At 56.6% G+C, this 21,777-nt stretch overlaps 1 protein-coding gene across 1 annotated transcript in view; it reads right to left on the reverse strand.

Moving 5' to 3' along the window:
• Window positions 1-21,777, reverse strand: part of LOC121074501 (IQCJ-SCHIP1 readthrough transcript protein) — a 139,369-nt gene that overhangs the window by 13,317 nt on the left and 104,275 nt on the right. The window contains 2 exon segments of the mRNA XM_040566633.1: window positions 20,397-20,534; window positions 20,536-21,006. Of these exon segments, the coding sequence (XP_040422567.1) occupies window positions 20,397-20,534; window positions 20,536-21,006 (609 nt within the window).

Genomic DNA, 21,777 nt, shown 5'->3' on the forward strand with positions numbered 1-21,777 from the left:
GCTGGGAGCAGCCGCCTGCCCACAACCAAAGAAAAAGTCGTCCTGAGCTCCGGAGAGAGCTCAGCCCCGAGATGGGGGCCCTCGGTGGGTGTCCCAGCGCAGGGAGCCAGCCACCGCTCTCCGCTCCTTCCCCACGCGACGCCAAAGGCCACCAGGGATGCGCGGCACCAGCCCCACGGCCTTCCCTCCGGCAACCGGCGTCCTCTTGAGAGGCACCCACAGCACCCACCGCAGGCTCACACGAACAAAAGCAGCAGTGGCACGGGGCCGTGCTGCAAGGTACGCTCGGCCTGGGCATCGCTGGCTGCCGAGCCCTCCTGGGTACGGGGAAGCACGCGTCAGATTGCATCAGCTGCGAGGCGGCTCCATGGTTACAGCGGCTGCTCCTCCATTCAGCGACGTGCGATGGGAGCGCTGGGGAGAAGCTGCCAGAACCACCTGAGGCCGCTTTGCTTTTTATAGCACAAAAGGAAAACTTGCAACGGGCACGGCGAGAGCGGTTCGGCTCGGGGCTGTGCAAACGGGAGCGGTGCTGCTGGGTGCTGCTGGTGGCCCCGCGGTAAGGATGAGGCCAGCCGGGGAGGCCAGCCTTCCAGTCGGCTCGGGCAAGGCAAGGAAACAGGCCGCTTCGTGTCTCATGCACTTGAAACATGCCGATCGCTTAGGAGCATGCGAGTATCTGAATTTAACCAGGCCACGCATACGTAATGTTTGTTTGGGTCAATAAGAAGCTCCTAAACATTGCTGGCACATGTCGGCCTCCTCCACTGGGGGAGGCTCAAAGAAAAGCCTCCAGCCCCTTGCTGCTCAGGATCAGCTTCCAAACACCGCCAGTTACCGAGTTACTAGATACAAACCCCAAATTCCCAGTGAAGTTCAACGAAAAACACTCAAAACTCTCCCCACAAAGCCAGCGTTGGTGCCCAGTTGGGATCTAAAGGTGGCCTCCACCTCGCGGTCTGCACACAGACAGCACCGGCCGCTTGTGCACCCTCCCCACAGGTATTTTTGAGGTGGATCGTTCATAGAAATCTCAGCAGCACCACGTCACAGAACATTTATTTCATCGTAAAGGTCTGAATAAATCTCCTGTGAGGAGTCCCTTCAAACTGCCGTGCCCCTGCACTGCAGAGATTTGTTAAAACACCGCACTGCAAGCAGAGGGACGAGACCGTCCGTGCCCTCCCTCTGCAGACGCCTACCTGAGCGTTAGCACATCCAATGCTTTGCCGAAAGGCAAAGAAGCAGGGATGAGGCCAGCAACAGCCTGAGGAGCCAGGTTTTGAGGCCTGCAACGGTGCACCTCTTGGGCAACGCTGAAAATATGCGCTCACACGACAAGCTGAAACGCCGACTAAGGCTGCAAGCCAGCGTAGCGCTGCTCAAACACACATTAGGACAAAAGCAAACGACTTCACCTTCATGGCAGTGTTAAAGTCTGGATTTGCACGCTGCGCTTTCCTTCTGTGCAAGCTCAGGACCTCACTGAACCCTACCCAACATGCAAGAGCTGGCATTGTTCTTGTCAAACAGTAGGAGAAAAATGGAGCCCTGAACAAAATATTTGGCACGGGAAAATTAAACAGTACGAAATGGGGAAAGAAATAGCTAAGAGGAAATCACTTTTTTCCTTTTTTTTCTAACGCTGGGTTTATTTGTGGCCTTCAGGCTGCGTGTCCTCATTCAGCCATCCCACAGCGGTCTGTACGGGGCGTTCTTCCATCAGTTTTTAGAAAATCCCCATTGGTGGAGGCGGTGGTGGCCATGGGTGTCGCTGGGAGCCCCATGGGCACACCAGCGTGCAGCTGGATGGGAGCTGGCACTGCCGGCCCCGGCCCCCAGGGACAGAGAGGCCAGCGGCCACCTGCTGACACCGGGCAGTGGCCCAGGAAAGGCGCTGGGGCCTCCTGGCCATGGGGGAACCAGGCTGAGCTCGAAGCGAGCGGGTCCCCAACCCCATCCAGCCTGGCGCCCTCCTGGTGCGGGGCTCTCCTCCCAGCCCTGCTCAGGTCAGAGCTTTTCTGCTGAATTCCTCTAAACCAAACATGTCCTCGGCTTCTCCCAGCGCGTTGGCTTGTTCCTCTATTTGTTTTGCAGCTCTCATAAATCCCAAGCAGCTCCGGAAAGGCATGTGGGCAGGGATGCGAGGAGCGCAGCTACACACCGCCACCCTCCTCCCCCCGTGGTGCCCAAAATCCCATCATTTCTGTCTCCAGTTCGATCCCAAACCCGGGATCATCAGCCGCAGGGGGATTAAAACTTGGCCTGTAGGTTAATGGGCCTGGGGGGCAGGGTTTCTCTGTCTCTTCGCAGTGTTTTGGGACAGATTACATTCAAAAGACCGTTTCCGCGAGCTCCGCATTCTTTCTGCCTGCCTCCACTCTAATATTTATCGTTCCGGAGGAGAGAAAGCAGTTCGTAAACAAGCGGAGATTAAAACAGATCAAACGCAGCGCTGCTGCCACGCCACAAAACCGGGGGCAGCAGCACGCAGGGAAGCTGAACAGGCCGGCACGGCCTCTGGATGCCAGGCACCGGGCACCGGGCACCAGGCACCGGGCACCCGCTCCCCCGGGACCAGCGAGGCAGCCGGGAGCCCCAAGGTCTCAGCGTGCTGGCAGAAACAATGGCACCATTTATTGAGGGACGAGAGCAACAGGCTCGGAGCTGCAGAAAAACCAGATCCCCTCAAGCGGGGAATGAATAAACGGGATTATTATTTTTTTTTTTCCAAAGGAGCTGAAAAGGGAAATTCATTTCCAGAAGCATTTGTTACGTTGAAAACATTCACTGCAAAAGCTTCTGAACCCTTTTCTCTCTACATATACATACACTCGCAGCGGTATCTTTTCGCTTCGTGATGTATTTGACAATGATGGCATTTTGTCTTGAGACACGGGCTGAAACTGGGTTAAATGCAGCTGAGGGAACACCGAGGCTGCGATGCTGCCCTGGCCAGAGCCCGGTCTCTCGGGTCCCATCCCCGCCGGCCGGCCGTGCCCCTGGGGCATTCTGCAGCACGCACTCCACCGCACGTCCGCACGCGTTGGTCTCTCGGCACCGCCGCAGCACGCTGATATTTGGGGGGGCAACAACCTCCCCAGGCGATCAAGCCCCCAAAATGCCATTCCCCAGGCAGGTGCACCCCCCCTCCCCAGCACCGACCCTCTATTCCAGGGGCCGCAGAGCCACAGCAGCCCCCAGCCCCCTCTCCCCACCCAAAGGATGCTCGGCACACACAGCCACCGCCGCTGCGCCCCCAGCTCTGCTGCTGACCCCCCCCCCCCGGGGCTGGAATTGGCCTTGTTGGGGTCTCAGGGCCGGGATCCTGGCTCCCCCCGGGCCGCCCCCGCTTTGCTGGGGGCCGCTGCTGGAGCTGAGCACCGCCGGGCTGGCCCTCAGCACCACCCCGGGGAGCTCAGGGCGCTGGGGGGGGCAGCTCCCTGGGGCGGGCCCTAACCCGGAGCACCTGCATGTGGCATGGGGGGGGGGGGGGCGGTCCTGTATTTGGGGAGGGGGGTCCTGCATTTGGCCGGGGGCGCTGCGCTGCAGGGCGGCGGGGGGGGGGGGGAAGCAGCGGGGCCGCAGCATCACCGCGCAGCCCCCTCGCGGCGCCCAGCCCGGCCCCCCCCCCCCGCACCCCAAAAAGCTGCGGGAAGGCGCAGCCCCCCCCCCCCTCCCCTCCCCTCAACCCCCCCCCCCCTTCCCCAACCCCCCCGGCTGCTCTGCCCCGCACCTCCCGGTGTCCCCCCGCAAAAGCCCGGCCCCTCCCCGGCCCCCATTCCCCACGGGACCCCCCCGAAAGCCCCGCAGTCCCCCCCCCCTCCCCCGGAGGCTCGGGGCCCCCCCGGCACCTGGTAGGGGCCGCTCTCCTGCAGGACCATCTCGGAGCATCCCGCGGGGAAGATGGACGCTGCCGCCCGGCCCCGCCTGCGCAGCGCCGGCCGCGGCTCTGCCGGGCTCGGGGGGGGGGGGGTGAGGGGGCGCCGGGCCCAGCGCCAGCCGCCGGCTCCTTCCCTCCCACACAAAGAGCGAGCCCGCCGGTGGGGGGGGGGGGGGGGGGAAGGGGGAGAGCGAAAATGGGGGGAAAAATAAATAAATTAAAGCTCCCCCGGGAGCGCCGGGTGGAGGCGGGGGGGGCTGCGCAAAGCAACGCCCCCGCGGCGCTGCCCCCGCCTCTTCGCGATGGGGGTGGGCACGGGGGGCACGGCAGTGGCTGTGAGGGGGTCCCCGGGACACCCCCGGTGCCCCCACGGCCCTGCCCTCCTCAGAACCAACCCCCCCCCCCCCCCCCCCCCCCATCGCCGCCCCAAATAGGGCCGGGGGCTTCGCCACGCTGCCCAGCGCAGGCCGGAGGCTGGCGCCTGGAGGGATCCGACCCCCGGCTCGGCCTTCTGTTCCGACGGCCCCTAAAAGTGGGGAAAATGGGGACCCAGGCGGGTGTTCCCCCATCCCTGCACCCGCAGCCTGCTGGGCTGCGGATCAGCCCCGGTTCGGCTTCGCCGCTTGCTTCCTGGGGTGCTGGGTACCCCGAGAGCCCCAGCGCAAGGCCTGGGGCACAGCAGGTCCTGAGCCTTGCTTGCTGCTGGATGGGGCCCATCCCAGGAGCACCAAAACACCCACAGAACCCACAGGGCGCCACGACCCAGGCCCCGAGCTGCTCTGGCCGGCAGCTGGAGGCACCCCAGGGCCTCCCCTCCGTCCTCGGGTGGCTGCGTGCTGCAGTACCAGCCATCGCCTGCTCCTCCCGCAGCCAGCTGTGGCCAAGTTAGAAATGTAAATGACTGCAGAAACGCTGCACTTGCTCACAGCGCGGCTCGGGTTTGATTCCCCGCACCAGATGTGCCTCCAGAAAAATCGGCCTTTGTAGGAAAAGGGCCCTGCCCTGGCTTTCTGGGCTCCTCCTTCGTGCAGCCAGGCCAGAGAAGACGGAGCAGGGGTGGGCGGATGCAGTGCCCTGGTCCCTGTGCATTTCGGTGATGTGGATGGAGAGGAGACCCCAGCTCCACTGCTCCCACTCACCACAGCAGGGTTCAACCCAGCCACGAGCCCGAAATCCCCTGGGAAAAGTGAGCACAGGAGCGCGCACACCCCATCGGCAGCTTCACCACGTGTGGAAGGTGCTAATAAAAGAAAAGAGCCATGGAAGCTCTGTCTCTTGGGATTAGGTTTAAAAATGAAAGACGAGTACCCCAAATGGCCCGAACACAGGCTCAGATGGCTGCTCCATTTGAATAAAGTGAGCCACAGTGTCGGCAGCTCTAGTTATTGGGGCCTCACTTCAACAAATTCAAAAGAAAAAACCATACTGTGAGTAAGTCTTGAAGAGAGCCTGGTTTGCAGCCAGGCTTTTCCTCCAGGCCCGCGATGCCCTCACGGGGAGCACACGGAAGAGGCCAGACATCGGCCTCAGCCCAGGGGTTTGCTCCTCTCCTCCGGGCCGGTTTGCCATCGCCCGCTCGGCAGCGAGTCAGGCGGGTAGGTAATAATTAATGCAAGGCCTGATTAAATGGAGGGAAAGCTTGCTGGCGGCCGTCCAGGCGGGTCAGCGTGGCACGATGCCCCTGGGTGCACCGAGCACTGCTGCCCTCTGCAGACGCACGACCCAGCGGGAAGCCCCCAAATACCCCAGGACCCCCAGCAGCCCTGCCAGGCGGGGAGAGAAGCCCGGGGGCATTTGCACCATCTGCTTTTGGGTTTCCTACTGAGGCTTCTTCTGCAGAGGGCTTGGGGAGTGGGGAGATGCCTGTGCTGCAGAGGGGACAGCTCCTCCTCTGCCCAGCGTGGAAAGAAAATGCAGCTGTACCAGACACTGAAATCCCCGTGGTTAAACGTTAGGGCTTCACTGCTTATCCCCCTACAGAAGGAGAAAACACCCGGCATCCCCAGTTCTGGGGGAAAATATGTAATTTCCAGTTCTGTGCACATCTTCCAGGATTTTTTCTTTAACCTTCCAGTAAGCCATCACTTAATCGCCATGCCCTGGCCCCTTGCACACCCGTGGGGCACGCACATGCCTGGAGCTGCCCATGGTCAGCCCCAGGGCACCGGCAATGGAGCCGGACAGCGCACGCAGGTTCCCAGCACTCCCAAAGCCATTGCTCCGCAGGGAGCAGACCCTGCAATACAGCTACACCCTCGCAGGAAAGCCGAGCACTCCTGACCGCATAGCCGGGGCGGGCAGGGAGCGGGGCACGTTCTCACCGCCGTGGGAAGGAAGTGAAGAAATGCGGGTACCTCACAGGAAGCCGCAGCCAGCCCTTTCCTTATGTATTCAGAACTTCCCCCTGCCCCACGCATCTATTTTTATGCATGCCCCACACCACGTGCTGAGCCCCCGCGAGCACCGCTCCTGCACTGAGCCAGGGCCAGCGCTGGGGTTGCTTTGCCCCGATGAAAACCCCACAGAGCTCCTACAGGATGGCTTGCCCCAGCCTTCACACAACTGGGAATCCCATATGGCATCACGGGATTTCATCTACATTTGCTGACGATTTACCGGGAGTTATGGATTTAGCTCCTCTTTAAGCCAAGCTAAAGCTTCTCCGGGGTTTAAATCTAGCAAGAAAAAAAAAAAAAAAAAAGATTATTTTTTTAATCGGTTAATACTAGAAATCTCCTTGGAAAGGGGAATATTTGTTTGGATTACATTCATGTGTAATGCTTTAGACCACTGCTTCTTTACTGAGGGAAGACGATGCTGAGCTGTTTTCCATCATTTTGGACATGTTACTCCTCCTTATGAGGAGGTAATCCTCAGGTGATTTAAAAATCCAGACAATGCCTGTCTCTCTTCCATGGACTTTTTATTTCCACAGAGGTTTCTGCAGTCTTTTACAGCAAGAAGCTTTACAAAACCCTCCCAAAGCACAGGGGTGCCAAAGATAAATATTTAGGATAAAATCTTGTGCAATGAAACATCAGAATAAAACTCTTCTTCTTCCTCTTAGAAGGCCAAATATGGCTTTATCAGGAAAATACAGGAAAAAACAAAAACAAAAACATTCTTCAGTGAATTTCTATTCTTTTGGAATTCATATGAGTTGGGAATTAAAGAGCACCAGGAAAGGTGCTGTTGTGTTGTTGTGCTTCACAAAATCCTCTGTCGTGTTCTTATTTTGATGCAGAAGTTATGCAGAGGTTATGATGCACATCTTGCAATCTTAACTTTCTTGTGGGCCATTTTCAGAGGTAAGAGATTTACGCGGAAAACTTTCTACGTGTGCCCCAGACAGCACCTGTGGCTTTACACGACCCAACCACAACTTTCTATTCCCTCAAAACATGGAGCAGAAGGCTGCAGAAACTTCACTCTCCCATTATGATCCCCCCCGTGCACGGGATGGTGAATGCTTTACGGTGAATTAGAGTGATTAATTTCAGCCACCCAAGTGTTTACAACTTTCTGGTGATCCAAAAGTGAGGAACCATGCAGCAAACTCTCAGACTTTTCCATGGAGCTGATCTGGAAAGACGCGCTGATACAGCTGCATGGGCTTAATTTTCAATTGTGCAGTTCATAAGCTGGCTCGCACGTGCTTAATAGAGAATTTACAAATGGCCTGATGATTAGTAGGTATGATATCCCACCAGTTATTTACTGCTAATGAATGGAGAACCATTTCTCCATTCTCATTGCTAATGAGCACGGTGAGATAGCAACAGAAAAGCTATCGCTGCCTCCCTGCAATTTTATTTATGTTCTTAACGATGAGCTGTTCCTTCAGAAATGCAATATTCGCCTTATGCAAAATGCTATGGCGAACGCGAGCTTTCCAGCAGAACAATATAAAACTGTAAGGTTTTGTATTTATATAAATAAATTAAAATGCTACAATCCACCTTGCTCTGCAGCGCTATTTCTTTGGGAGAGGATTTGTAATGAATTCCACTGGCTACAAATAACTTCCAGCGCTTTTGGCCCGTACCCACAGACGCACACGATGTAGACCTGATGCATGTTGGAAAGCTGCTTTTCAGGACCAGCTGCCACAAGCCCCGGCCAGTCGGTCCCAGCACCTCATTTCTACATCCTCTCACCCGAACCAAAATTAAACCTCGCCCGCAGCACAAATGCAGGGCAGCACCAAGCACAAGGCACCCTCAGCACTCTCTGCAGACAATTTCACGACTTCACTGACCAAAGATCATAGTTTTCCCCTTTAGTGCCCTGCTGCTCGATTTCCAATAAAACTAGGCTATATTAGTCCTGCCCAAAGGTGGGGAGTGGTAGGGAGGCAAAATAAACGGGCTTTCCTAATCTCCAGCTGGATGGCGAGAAGGAGTAGGGGAAAGTAGGGGGGCATTTACAGCTCTCACTCTCGGGTTTTTGCTCAGTAAAGCCCATTTTCTGCACTAAGATGTGCATTTTGATGGCACGCTAGGAGAAGAATTGGAGCATTTTCCAAAGATGATGAGAAAAAAGGAAAAAAAAAAAAAAAAGGTATGAGAAGAAGGGGAAGAGGGAGAGAGATTTCCCCTGAGATGATGAAGAACCGTGCGGCCTTCAGCTTCCCCAGACGGGGACACGAGGAGTTACATGGAGACGTTCATGAGTCAGGTGCAGAAACCCAAACCCCATACCCTGAGCTCTGCGCCCAGCAGCCCTTCAGCGGCCTGGGGATGCGGCACCAGGACAGCCAGGAGCAAGTTTGGGATTAAAACCTTTAAATTGTGACAACGTCCCTGAAACTCCAGCCCGGCCATGCAGGAGCACAGACACACGTATAACCTGCATTTATACCCACAGGCAATTAATTTGTCTGCGGCGTGCTGCATGCCAGCAGGCTGTAGCTGCTCTTGTCTGATAACAAAAATCAGCCCCCAGTTATCAGCGAAGGCCCTGAGCCCAGAGGACCATGAGGGCAGCACGTGTGGGTGGCGCCAGCACCGTTCTGGGATTATTCTGGGATTATTCTGGGATTATTCCGGTATCGGTCGCCTCGAGCCTGCCTGTCCCATTCTGTTCCCCTCCTGCTTTCCAGCAGGGAGCGTCTGGGAGGCTCGGGTAGGGGCTGGCTTTATATGGGAACTCACTTGAATTGCCAAGCAGGTGGTAAAAGCCCGGAACAGGGACTTAGAGGCTGAAGAAATACACAGACCACGCTACCAAGTCACTCGGAAATTAAAAGTTTCTTTTTCAAACCCAGCCAGATCCTATAAACACGGAGCACGAGGACACGCAGATAACAGCAGTGCCCTCTAACTGCTTCCTGAACACAAGCAGGAGCGTACCAGAACAGCCCTCGTCTGAGTCACGGGCACGACAGAAATAAACAGGCGGGGATTTCTTGCCCCGTTTTGAAGTTCAGTGTCTGTAACTCAGCTCCTGCTGACAAAGCCTAGCGGAAATCTACCTTTTTTTTTTTTTTTTGGTCTATTTATACTATGCACATACCTTTCCAAAAATTAATAAGCCCTCACAGAGCTTCACCCCCCTGAACTGTTGAGATCGAGGTTTTTTGGAAGTCCGCGATTGCCGTGTGGGAGCAAACCCAGATCTCAGCCCTCAGAACCCAGCTCTTGCCGTCTGTTTCACATTTGCGATCCTTAAGAAAACGGCTGCAAAGTCAGTCCTGCGAGTTGGACTCCCGACTTGAGAAAGCAAAATAAATCTTGGGATCACATTTAGGAGAGGGGCACGTTCTGAAATGCCACCGGTAGCAGCAGCTCCGTGCCCAGGCCTGGCACCTCAGCTCCCCATGCAGGACTTGCAGACAGGCACAAGAGGGCCGAAAGCACGGCGTGCTGTGCTGTGAGAGCTGCTGACAGGGCCGGCACGCCGAGCGTGAGGACGGAAAACTCTAAAAATAACAGGATAAGCAAGGGTGGATCCCAGCTGAGCCTCGTTAGTCATGGAGAGAGGGAGTCACAGCCGGCGGCGAGGCAGCTCCATATAAGAGCAAGAGAAGGATGCTCCTCGCCTCCCAGCTCCCATTTTTCACTCCCCCACTTGGCCGTAGGCTTCTGCTGCCAGCAGGCTGAGCTCTGGGAGCCCGCAGCTCTTACAAACCACAGAGCATCCTTGCCTGCGGGTTTCTAGGGCCAGGTGTGACGTGAGGTATTTCCTCCGTGTGGTGTTTCCTGAATTTTGTGGTGTTTCCTGAATTCCCTCCTGAAGCCGAGGGGTGGATCGATAACCAAACACCAATGATCCGGGTTAACCCCTCCAGGCCGTGACAGCGCCCTAACCCCCCTCTCCTCCCCCCATTAGTGCAATTAGGGCACTAATTGCAGGCCCAGCAGCAGCCCCGGCCTGCCCGGCTCCACCCGACCAGGCCCAAAGCCAGCAGGGCCGTGCCCGCAGGGGACACAGGTGACAGCCCCGGCCCTGCGGCCTCCCCCGGCGACGCTCAGCTGGAGGGAAGGAAACGTGCCTGGGGCTGGCAGGCAGCAGCTCCTTGTTCCCGGGCCAGAAAGCAGAGAATTGCCGCTCTGCTCCGGGCAGGGGCCGGCTGCTGCCTGTCTGGGGGCTGCCCCGAGCAGAAGAGGAGCCGCAGGCAGCGTTCCTTTCCCCAGCCCCCTTTTTCAGAGGAACTCATGTGCACACCTTTGGCAAACAAACCCGTGTTTTTCCAAAGCCTTTGGAGCTCCGCAGCAATCAGCCAGCAGCACAGCTATTGATATGCCTTTATCAGAAGCTGTTTCTATGTCTCAGACTCCCCCTACAGAGAAACGACAGGCTGTATTTTTTGTGTTTTACCAGGCTACCTCTGTGAAAGGAATGGGGGGAAAAGCTGCTCGTGGGAAGAAAACGGCCAGGGCAGGAGGTTCTCATTGTGCCACGCGGCTTCCCTCCCCATCACCCCCGACAGGAGCCACGGGCCATGAGCAGAAGGCCAAGCAATGGCATTTTAACGTGCACTGACCAGGCAGAAGCTACATTGCCCACTGCAGCTTGCACCAGGCTGGGGGCTCTGCAAACCAGCCCCTGGCTACGGGGCAGCCCCTCTGCAGGCGTGGGCTTTTGGGATCGCCCAGCAAAGTGCCCCCAGGGCAGCAGGGACCTGTCCCCAGCGCGTCACCAGCTTGGAGCAGGCAGCAGGCCTGGCCTGAAGCTGGTGGCACTGCTTGTGTTTCATTTTGATGGGGGAAAAGGGGAACGGCTGGCGATGCTCTCGGGCAAGTACCTGAGCCGTGGGAGGAAAAAGAGAAGGCGATGATAATGCTGGCTACTACAGCAAAGCAATGCCAACCCGCAGTTACAAAATAAACGGCCCTGGGAGCAGGCGGGTATCAGTCCCCAATGCTCAGGGAGAGCAGCTCTGCTGCAACGTGGGAAGCGGCAGCGGTATGGCCAAAATGCTGGGTATTTCTGGTCGCCTGCACTCTGGCAAGTTCACTTTACCAGAGGGTGTTATTTCCCCATGAAACATGTGCTCTTGGATGTTTTCATTCACTAGGTTTCATCCAGACACATTACTTCATCAAGGAAAAAACTTCCCATGAAGCTACAGTTACCGCTTCGAGCCAGCTGCCCCTGTCTCAGGGCTGAAATCCTGTCCCTCCGGCACCGCGGGAGGGCAGGGGCTGATCCAGATTTCGGACAGCTCCGGGCTCGGTTCCAGTTTTGTTTGGTGCGAAACACAAACATAAGAGTAATTAGCAGACATACCGTAAGCAGTATGTCATGTCCTACAGACAACATCAGCAGTAAGTTTAAATATAAATCCCCTGCTCCAGAAGGCTCTGCCTCAGGACCAGGACGTGCAACGAGAGCTCTGCAACCCACGGAAGGGTGCTCACACGCCGTGCCTTCAGCCGTGACGGCGGGGACGTGGCCACCCAGCTGTCCCAGCTCCTAGGACACCTCCGTGCACACCACCATGGCCACTAAACCCAGTGGCCACCTCCTCAAAGCTCTCCAGGAGCTTTCTGGCGCCGCAGAGGCTCACCAGCATCTATTATTAATATCAGTAGTTTCAATGTTATGAACCTTCAGCTAATTCTGCATCCAAATCCATTTCATTAGTATTCAAATGTGCAGCTAACAAGGTAGGAGGGACTGTGAACAAACTGATGGAGAAGATGGGAGCTGGGAGCGACCCTGGAGCTGCAGGGTGGCTCTGCAGGGACAGCATCTTGTCCTTAAAACAGCTCCACACGGGAGGCCAGAACGGGAAACTGCCCAGGAGCAGCACTGCAAAAGGGAACGCATATTTTACACGACTTTCAGTGCGTGCCCTGATTATCATGTACTTTCCACTGCAGACCACCAGGCAGCTGAGAAGCTCCTGGAGATGTTTCTTCAAGGTTACAGCTCCCAGGTCAGCCTCCATAAGTGACGAGCTGGGAGATACTGAAGTTAGGAGCCCAGCACTGCCGTGCAAGCACCAGGGCTCGCACCTCTGTGCTCGGCCGGCCGAGCTGCCGGCTGCCCTGCGGAAGAAGGGTGCACATTTGCATCCGTCTTTTCTCGAGCACTTTGACATTCTTCTGTTCTCCGCTTTGCTGCGGCATGACATCAATCTTTTCGTTAGAGCTGTCTGCCCAGGGGAAGGTTGGAGTCAAACAGCATTTAAGGCTCGAGCACAAAGCCTTCACCCAACAGAAAATCCTATTTCACTAGGTCCAGGTGAAAACTTCCACCCGTCCTCTGCCAGTCACTCGTGCTCAGCCCTCTGCGGTGTCATGGCCACACCGCTCCCACACCCGGCTGTGCAGCCCTGTAACTAAATGGGCTCGAGCAGCTCCTCATATTCCCAACACAGAAAAAAAACACCCAACCCTCCCCATAAAAACTCTTCCCCATAAAAAAGGCCTCTTTCATCTTCGCAAGTCACAGCTAGAAGTTGGCTTTGCAGTTTTCAGCCTGACAAATAAAAGATGAGGAAGCAGCAGAAGAAAGAAAAGGCCAGTCAGCTTGTGTCAGCCTGCACGCCAAGCTATTGGACATTGACTATTAATGTCTCTATGCAACGCATAGAGAACTCAGTAAGGAAACATGATTCACAGATTACTTGTTTTTAAACTGCGAAGATCAGTTTATCATCAAATTCCTATCGGGCACGGAAAACAGGGAACACGATGGCCACACATGACCCAGGTACAGAATCCCGGTATTTCCCCAGGTCCCTCTTTAATAAATTCAATACAGGAGTTACATTAAATAAAAAGTTTAGATTAAATTTTTAATAACTCACTAAAAGCATTTCAATCCTCTAAGGACCGCACATACTACCAGCTTTTGTATGCAGAGAGAATTAAGCACTTTAATATAGTTCTCTCTCTCTCTCTCTCTCTTTGTTTTGCATTGCCACCTACTAACCGAGAGAATTACATCTCATCCCCACGCTTCCCTTTCCCCAGCCCCTTCGGATTGCAGTTATGTCCTCCAGCTCAAGTGAACGCTTGGATTTCATTTTAACAAAGCACAGACAGGTTCAAATAAATGGCTTTAGTGCAATTTTCTCATTTAAAGGAGATCTATAGATCACTGAGCAGGAAACCGAAATTGGTGATATAAATAAGATCTACTACTGCTGTGACGCAAATGACTCCATAGGCGTGACAGGGAAAGACAAAGTGGACGAAAACGATACAAGTACTTGAAAAAGCCGGAAACCCTTGAAGACAGCAGCTATTACGGAGTGCTCCCATCTCAGGCAACAACTGCAGCTCAGGTATCGCAACCCGGGAACTCATTTCCACCAAAGCCATTAACGCTTTGCTTACAGAATTAGGATTGATTTGGGATAAAGGTTAGCTGGAAGAAATATTTCCAAAGCTGGCGCTGGTTTATTTCAGTTATACCTAAGGACGCTTCTCATGCAAAAGTGGAATTATCCGACAATTAGCGGCCAAAACGTACTGAGCCCCACTGCTGGAGAAATTGCAGCCGCTGCTCAGAAGTATTATTTCTCTGCGCTACTCATGCCTGCTCCGCCTGGCTTGGGTGACCTTACTGTAACAACAGCCTGCAGCCATAGAAACTCACCGTCCACACTGGCACACGCTGGAAATCACTGAACTGACCAAATTATGTGATTATCCTGAGCAGCTACTTGCTGTAGGAAATAAATATCTATACAGAGGCACGGGGAGAAACCAGGATAGCAGACTTCCTTCCAGAGGCAGCTGTAGCTGACTTCCATAACCACACCGTGGAAGCGCATATACCCTAACAACAGCCTTTCCCTTTGAAAAACAGAAATAAAGCCTGTTTTTTTCTGACCAAATACGACGTTTTCAGCAGACCTGTTTAGCACTGCCAGGTTCGCAGGACATGGAGCACTGGGTACTGTGAAAGCAGCATTCCTAGAAGCATGTCATATTTAAAAGTAACCTCTAAAATACATCGTGCTGTCTGGTAAAATGCCCATTTCATTTAAATTTAATACTTAAAGCAGCTCCTGCCCCTCTGTGTTGGCAGTGGGCACTGATGGCTGGGTCTGTGCTGCCTACAAGACCTGGGTGCAGCTACCACGCGTGGCTGAGCAGCAGTTTCCAACTGCAGGAAATCCCAAGCAGCAGGCCCTGAGGAGGGTCAATTTGCATGGCAAAACCTACGTGTTTATTTGTTAAACTAGTTGCCAAACACAAGTTTCTTAAGGCAAGAAAGAAATCCTTTTGTTTCAGCAGGGGGAGTCGCACAGCCTTCTGAACACAAAGCGCTTGGGCGCTCAGAAAGCTTATTTTACATGCTTAGCCAAAATACTGGAAAATGGTTTGTTTCACGTATTAGCGTTTACAAAACAGATCACACAGCGCAGGGGAGCCCATCCTCGCTTTCTGTTTATCCTTTGCTTTCTCAGGATGAGAGGCAAACCCCAAGCGTCCTTCACAAGGCAGCCACCCCGAGAGGCGCTGGCCCCGGGCCGCGTTCACGGAGGAGAAAAGTTCATTGCCAAGAGGGAGAAAACAGCGTGTGCTTGTGTGCAGATAAGGGCAGCGCTGCGTGCATGTGTGCCCACACGGAGAATAAATCGTGTGGGACGGCTGTGACGGGACACTTCTCCGAGTGCTGTGGTGCTTTGCTCTGCCGTCCGTCCCCCGGCCTGCGCTGCGGGCAGTGCGCTCGCCCCTCGCTCCTGGCCCAGTGCTCCATGGCACAGCCACCAAAGCCTCTCCCCCGGTGGCAGTAGGTACGTGGAAAGCAGGATGCCCCTTTTTGCTACTGGGGGAGACGCAGTGGTGCTAACCTCTCCCAGACACCGTTCATCAGACCAGGTTGTGGTGGGAGCGCCACGAAGCCGCCCGCCTCAGCAGGGTACGGGCGCCGGGCTCCCTGCCCCGCACCAGGCCCGGCCTTCTGCTGGCAGCCCCCAGCCCTTGCCCTCCTTCCACTTTGGGCACAAACTTTGGAAAATAAGCGAGGAGGCTGCTGCGGGATGGGTGCTGGATCACAGGAAGGGCAGCGGCTGCCCTGTGCCCTGTGCCCGGTGCCCTGCCCACGTAGCTCCCGCAGCCTCTGCCGGCTCAGACATCGGCCCTCCCGCTTGCCATGGTTATTTGGTTCTCTTTTGCCACGTTCCCACATGAGTCTGAGGGGCTGGTGGGCTCTGTATTTGTATTCTTGCGCCTTGGGCTCAAGGCTTTGCCAGCAGCGGCCCTGGCAATGAGGCCTGGCCTGCAGCTCGCCTGGCCTTGGAGCGCTCCTCCGCAGATCCGAAACGTGTTTTGAGTTGCACTGAATAAATACTTGGTCTTTATATGCCTGTTAATACACTCCGCCTATAATTTCTCTCTTCCCATACACGATGATTACACACTCACCAACCCTGGGTAAGCACCAGCCCTGCAGTAACTACTGTCCTTCAGCGGTAAAATAACGGGTTTTGCACAGCACAGGCCAATTCCAAGAGCTGAAAACCGCTAACCCCTTCACTTAGCACACCCAATATGCAAGAAAAAAAAAATGCCTAAGTACATAATTATTATCCTATCAAGTGTTCCTGCTGCCTGCTGCTGTTTCAACCCCAGGTATCGCTTCTGTGTAAGTGGAAATCTGGGGCAGTGCTGGAGGCGCCGGAGGGCAGGAGACGCAGCTCCTGCGGCAGAACGGCTCCGTCTCGGGGTTACGCTGGCAAAACCCTGCTCTAAGGCAATCCAGATTTTGACTTGCAAAAAAGCTGACTTCTCTCTTTAGAAACCTTCAGCGTTTGCTATTTTCTATACCAAATACCCCAAAATATGCTTAAAATATGCTCATCGACCTTACAACAGGCAGCATGACGAAGGGCGCTTTTCAGCATCGCACACAAGCACATGGCAGAGGGTTTGCTGCTGCCTTCGCTGCTGTCAGCATTTCACTCACCCCACGTCTCAGCTCGTTTTGGTGATTTCTACATAATGTATGAAACAGTCACTTACCAAACGACCAGGGAGCACCGCCAGCTTGCTGGTGTCCATAACACAGCGTAGTTACCATAATATTAATACTCAGATAAAGGAGAATCATTCATCAGAAAGAAATCCGCATGCTGTCACCCCATGTATTTAGCACTTTCTATAATGAAAGGCTTTGCGGCAGCAACGGAGATGGAGTTTTTGCCCAGGATTATTGATCATGGTCATTTTGCCCAGACGGGTCTCAGCAGCAGCAAACATACATCTCCCCCATCCATGTAATTACTGACGCTCCTCCTGAAACAAGCCCTTCAGAGTACCTGGAGCTGTTTTCCCAGCTTAATGACACAGCACACTTTGGCAGAACCATTAATATCTTGCCAGCCTCACCTAACCTTTGAGCTGGGTGGAAGGCGGCCAAAGTACGCTGCCAGTTGGATGCAGAGGCGGCCGCCACGCACAGCCTCGCTGCGGCACGTCACCTCGCGGGGACACCGTGCGCAGCCAGCCCGCTGCCTGGCCGAGTTACACCTCTGTCTGAAAGGTGTGCCTGCCTCGTCAGCTGGGCCCCGAAACAAATGGGCTGACCCCGGAGCACCTCTCTCACCCAAACAGTCACGTTCCTCTCTCCAATCGCCGTAGGAGGAATTAATGGTCAAAGCTGGTAAATGGAAGAGCCCTGCTGCAACTGCTGCCAGGTGGGGACAGGAGGTCTGGCAGTGCTCTTACGTCGCAGGAATGACAGAAATGCGATTTCTTGCAAGCCACGAGTTTGATTTTGAAAATGAGTGTGTCAGAAGTTAACGCACTGACAGTTCTCGTCGGGGGAAGACGCCTGCCGGGCATCGCAGCCCTACCGGTTGCTCCCTGCTCTCAGCCAGCATCACACATCACCAAGGGACGGAGAGCCTAACACTTAAAGTGAGCTCCATCAAGCAGCTCCTACGTATTTTAAGTGAGAAGAAACCCACTGCCAATCTCACCAAGCAAACATTTGCTCCCTAAATGCCAGAGACGAAGCACGCAGGCAGCACACAGAGCTCTGCAGCGAGCAGCACCGCGGCTCCCATTTGACCCCGGCCCGTGACCGACAGCCAGACACTCTACCAGAGCCAGACCCTGCCCTGGCCAACTATTAAATCATTCCAAGATTTAATCCTGGACCATAATATATACTTTGAAATCGTCTCCATGGGCAGCAGGCCACGGTTAACCGCTCCTTGGAGCGGAGCAGGAGCACTGCGCCCATCTCCTCTAAATCACGACAGCCTGGAGAGCCAAGTGATTCAGAAGGAAACAAATTTAACTTCCCAACACAGCGAGCATGTTCTGCAGAAAGCAGGAGCCCACACGCCCGAGGGTGAGGTACAAGCCTGGGCAGACCGTGCTGAGGCACGACGTGTTATATATACCGCCAAAGGTACCGGGTATCTGGCATCTGTCTGTCTCGGCAGCTTATGTAGGAACATGCCAGCGATGAGAAGGGAAAATACAGACTCCGACACACTCCCACCCGTGCACAAGTCCTGGAGGCTGCAGGGACAAGGTTTTATCACTGCCTGCAAGGAGCCTGTTCTGCGGGCAGCACCATTCATTCGGCACGGCCATCCATCTCCGCGCCGTCGCAGCGCTGAAGCCCCGTTACGGAGACGAGCCACCTGAGCCATCTCCTGCCTTGGGAGGTTTTTTTTTAATTGACTACGGAACGTGCAGGTATTATTTTTCAGAAAATACACGCCATTGATTGTAATTACCATCCTCGGAGATGCAATGGAAAGAAAATGAAAGCTATTAATGCTGATTTTGACTTCGTTAGAAGCAGTAGTGAAACTGCGAGCACAAGGCACTGCTTCCTGCGCACCTCCGCAGCCCCGAAGCGCCACAAATCGTGGCACGGCACATTTGTTCCTGCCTCTGGTACGGGCAGGAGATGGGCAGGGAGAGAAACCCCGGCAGCGGGCTTCCTGCAGCCGCCTGATGAGATCGGTCCGAGCACGTTGCCAACCTTCAACCCCCTTTTAGAACTGACAGGATTTCTCCTCCAGCAGACCAAGGTCCAGCAGGCGGGAGAGCCGTCTAACGCAGCGTGACCTGGCTCGACAGACCGGGCTTGCAGGTGGCCCCACCACGTCGGCGAGGCCTATCCCAAAAGAAACCGTCCCCTGGGAAGCCGGGAAGGATGCACAGCCCCGCTGCAGCAAGGCGCCGTGAGCTCCACCCGGCCTTCCTTCCCTTCCACCTCGCCTGGCTAGGGACGGGAAACGCTCACCCGTTGTAACAGAACTGACAGCTTTCAAGGACTTTTTTTTTTTTTTTTTAAAAAGTCTCATTCTCGAAAAACGTCACAAAGGAGACACGGCAGAGCCGTGAAGCCAAGAAGCACAGCCTGCTGCCCTCCCCAGCACCCTGCAACCACCGCACGTCCGATGGTGGCACGGCGGGACCAGGCTGCAGCAGGGCACAGCCTCCCCGCGGAGCACAGTGAAACCCAACTAGAGGTAGCTACCTGCAGAGAAACAACTCCTCTCCAGTTTCACAGTTGCTCGGGATTTCGTTTTCCTTAATAAAACATCTACGCTGGGCTCCTGTTAACGTATGCCAGCTGAAGACACGCTTCCGCTCCCAGCAGCAGCAGTTCCCCACCTCGTCCCTGTTGACGAGATCCTTCTAGAGTACACCGACCAAGGCCTTAACGCTGCAATTTCTCTTTTTTCCCTTTTTCAAACCTATTCGTCTCGCAGTTGGAGCCAACTAGCCCATCGTCTTACTGCCTAGGTTCACCTCGCGGTTTCCATGCTCACAAACGCTGGGGTTTCCATCAGGCAAGACAAAGACAACATCGTGTTATAAACAGCAAGATGCCGAACCTTAGGAAAATGTCAGGGTCACGAATAAAAACAAACAATCAGAAAGATTTTCTCTTCAAGCTGATGGCAGCGAGCCTTTAAGGCACTGCATCCCCCCCGTCCTGGCGTCACCTCTGACATCAGCCATCACTCCGAACCCGAGCCACGGGAGGTCTGTGGGACTAGGAGGTGCCACCCGGCCACGTGTCCCACCCCAGCAGGGCCCGAGAGGACTTTGGTGGAGAGCAAATGCACCTCTCCAGCGGGGAAATCAGAGCAGCAGAGCTCGGATTCCTCCTCCCCCCGTCCTGGGTGTGGGTGGATCCCGGTCCCGGAGCCTCCAGGAGCATCCCGGGCTCCTGTGGGACTGGAGCGTGCCCGGACAGAGAGAGGGGCAAGAGCATCGCAGCACCACAAACCACAGGAGCTGTCGTTCCTGGGGCTCCGAGAACTCTGTTCGGGCTTTGGGTGGAAAACCGAGGACGGGGGGGTTTCCACCTGGGCTGCGAGCTCAGACTGTGCAGCGGGGAACCCGGGCTGCGGGCAGGGAAGGAGAACTTCTGTGGGCACAGCGCCGGGTGCTGGGCCTGACGGCACGGCCACACACCCCGGCTCGGCGGGGTGAGCCCAGGAAAAGCCTTACGGGCACGATTCCTTAGGTGACACCTCGCCTCGCACAGCACGTAACTGGAGGCAAAGAGTTTCCAGCAGCGCTGCTGCTTCCGGCAGCCGGGGCAGCAGGAGTTTATCTGATAGCGCTGCAGAGGAAAGCCTCCGAGCCACAAGAAAAGCACTTTTTTTTTTTTTTTTAAAAAAAGAAAAAGCTGAGTTTCTGCACGAATGGCAGGAATGAAGGTTACCTGTCTAGGTTCCTCTGAGCACCGAGGCCACTCCATTCGGGCCTTGGAAGGAGAGCCCTGCACGGCCGCCCTCCCGCTGCTCTGGGAGAGAATTCATCCCTGCCAGCACCCGCCCAGATTTCTCCGCAATTAGTTGCGAGCCGAGGATTTCGGGGAAAACCCCCGACCTCCCGGGGGCCAGATGACTCCACAGGATGCGAGGGGACGGAGGCAGCCTCGGGAGGAACCGAGCCCGGGCTGCGGGGCGTGGGCGCCGGGGGCTCGCTCCCAGCTCCCCGCTGCCACCGCACCCCGGGGCTCCCGCAGCGGCCGCGGGTGGGGGGTGGTGGTGGGGGGATTCTCGCCGGGCCCCCCCCTCCCCGGAGCCCTCCCCAAACCCCCCCGACCCCCGAGCCCCACTCACCGAGGCGGGGCTGGCCCGCTGCCCCCGCTCCTGCTCCCGGCACTGCAGCCCCGCCAGGTGCCTCTCCAGGGCCGCCCAGTCCATGGCCGGTGGCTGCGGGTCCCGGGGGGGGCTGCGCCCCGCTCCCCCCGCTCCCCCCTCGCCCCCCGCAGCCCCTCCGCGACCCCCGGCGCCCCCCCCCCGGCCCCGCCGCACCCCCCCCGGAGCCCCCCCGCTGCTGCCGGGGGGGGGGCAGCGGCGGGGGGCGCTGGTGCGGCCGCGGGCGGGGGGCTCCGGGGGGGGGGGGGGCGCCGGGGGCGGGGGGGCGCTTCAAGGAGCCGGGGGAGCCGCCGCGGGGAGCGGGCGCGGAGCGGCGGAGGGCATCGGCCGAGCGGCAGGGAGGCGGCGGGGAGGGCAGGGAGCCCCCGTTCTCCTCCTCCTCCTCTTCCTCCTCCTCCTCTTCCTCCTCCTCCTCCTCCTCCGAGTCGCCCAGCGCCGCCAGGTCCAGGCTGCTGGGGGACGGCGAGGACTTGCAGTCGGAGCACGGCGTCACTTTGCTCGAGTTGGACTCGGAGCTGGAGCGGCTGCTGCCGGCGTCGCTCCCTAAATCCATGCCATCCTCGCGGGGGTCCTGCCGGGGAGAAGCGAGAGGCTCCGCGTCAGGGATGCCCGGCCCCGACCCGAGGCCACCGGGGTGGGGTGGGGGGAGGAAAAGAAGCCGGGGGTTTGGACGTGGGGGGGGGGGGGGGCGGCTGCCCCCCAGCACCGGAGCCTCCGCCGAGCCGCCCCGACGCCGCCGCGGGGCGGCCGGGAGGCGGCGCCGGCCCCGCGATCGCAGCGCCCCCGGCGGCTGCCGGGCCCCGAGGGCGGCCGGGGAGGGGGGGGGTGGGGGAGGACAAGAGCTTTCTTCCCTCCCCCCTTTTAAAAAAGCAGCTCGAGGGGCCTCTAAACAGCCCCGCTCCAAAAGCGGGATCCTCCCCGTGTATGTTTGGGGGGGGGGGGGGGGGAAGGCGCGCCCCACCCGCAGGTGCCCCCAACCCCATCCCGAAATGGGCTCCGGGGAGCCGCATCCTGCTGGGTGCTGGGTGCTGGGGACACCAAACTTCTCGAAGCCCCCGGGGCTGGTGGAGGGAGAACGGGCAGCTCGCCTTAATCACGGTGGCGTTTTAAAATTCATCATTTAATCACATTTGGAGTTTATTTTTTGAGAGAGGGAGAAGCACATCCTTAAGGCTGCACGGGGTTTTAAAATGCCACCTTGCATGGGATTGAGGGGTTAGTGCCTGACACCGATGCGTGTGACATGGGACAGATGTACAGGGCCGGAGGGGACGTCTGGCTTGGCGGAGCTGGTGGCGGTGCCCACGGCTCCCTGTGCCAGCTCCGCGTGCCCTGCTCGCAC

Source organism: Cygnus olor, chromosome 9, assembly GCF_009769625.2.
Source record: "Cygnus olor isolate bCygOlo1 chromosome 9, bCygOlo1.pri.v2, whole genome shotgun sequence".
Taxonomy (NCBI): domain Eukaryota; kingdom Metazoa; phylum Chordata; class Aves; order Anseriformes; family Anatidae; genus Cygnus; species Cygnus olor.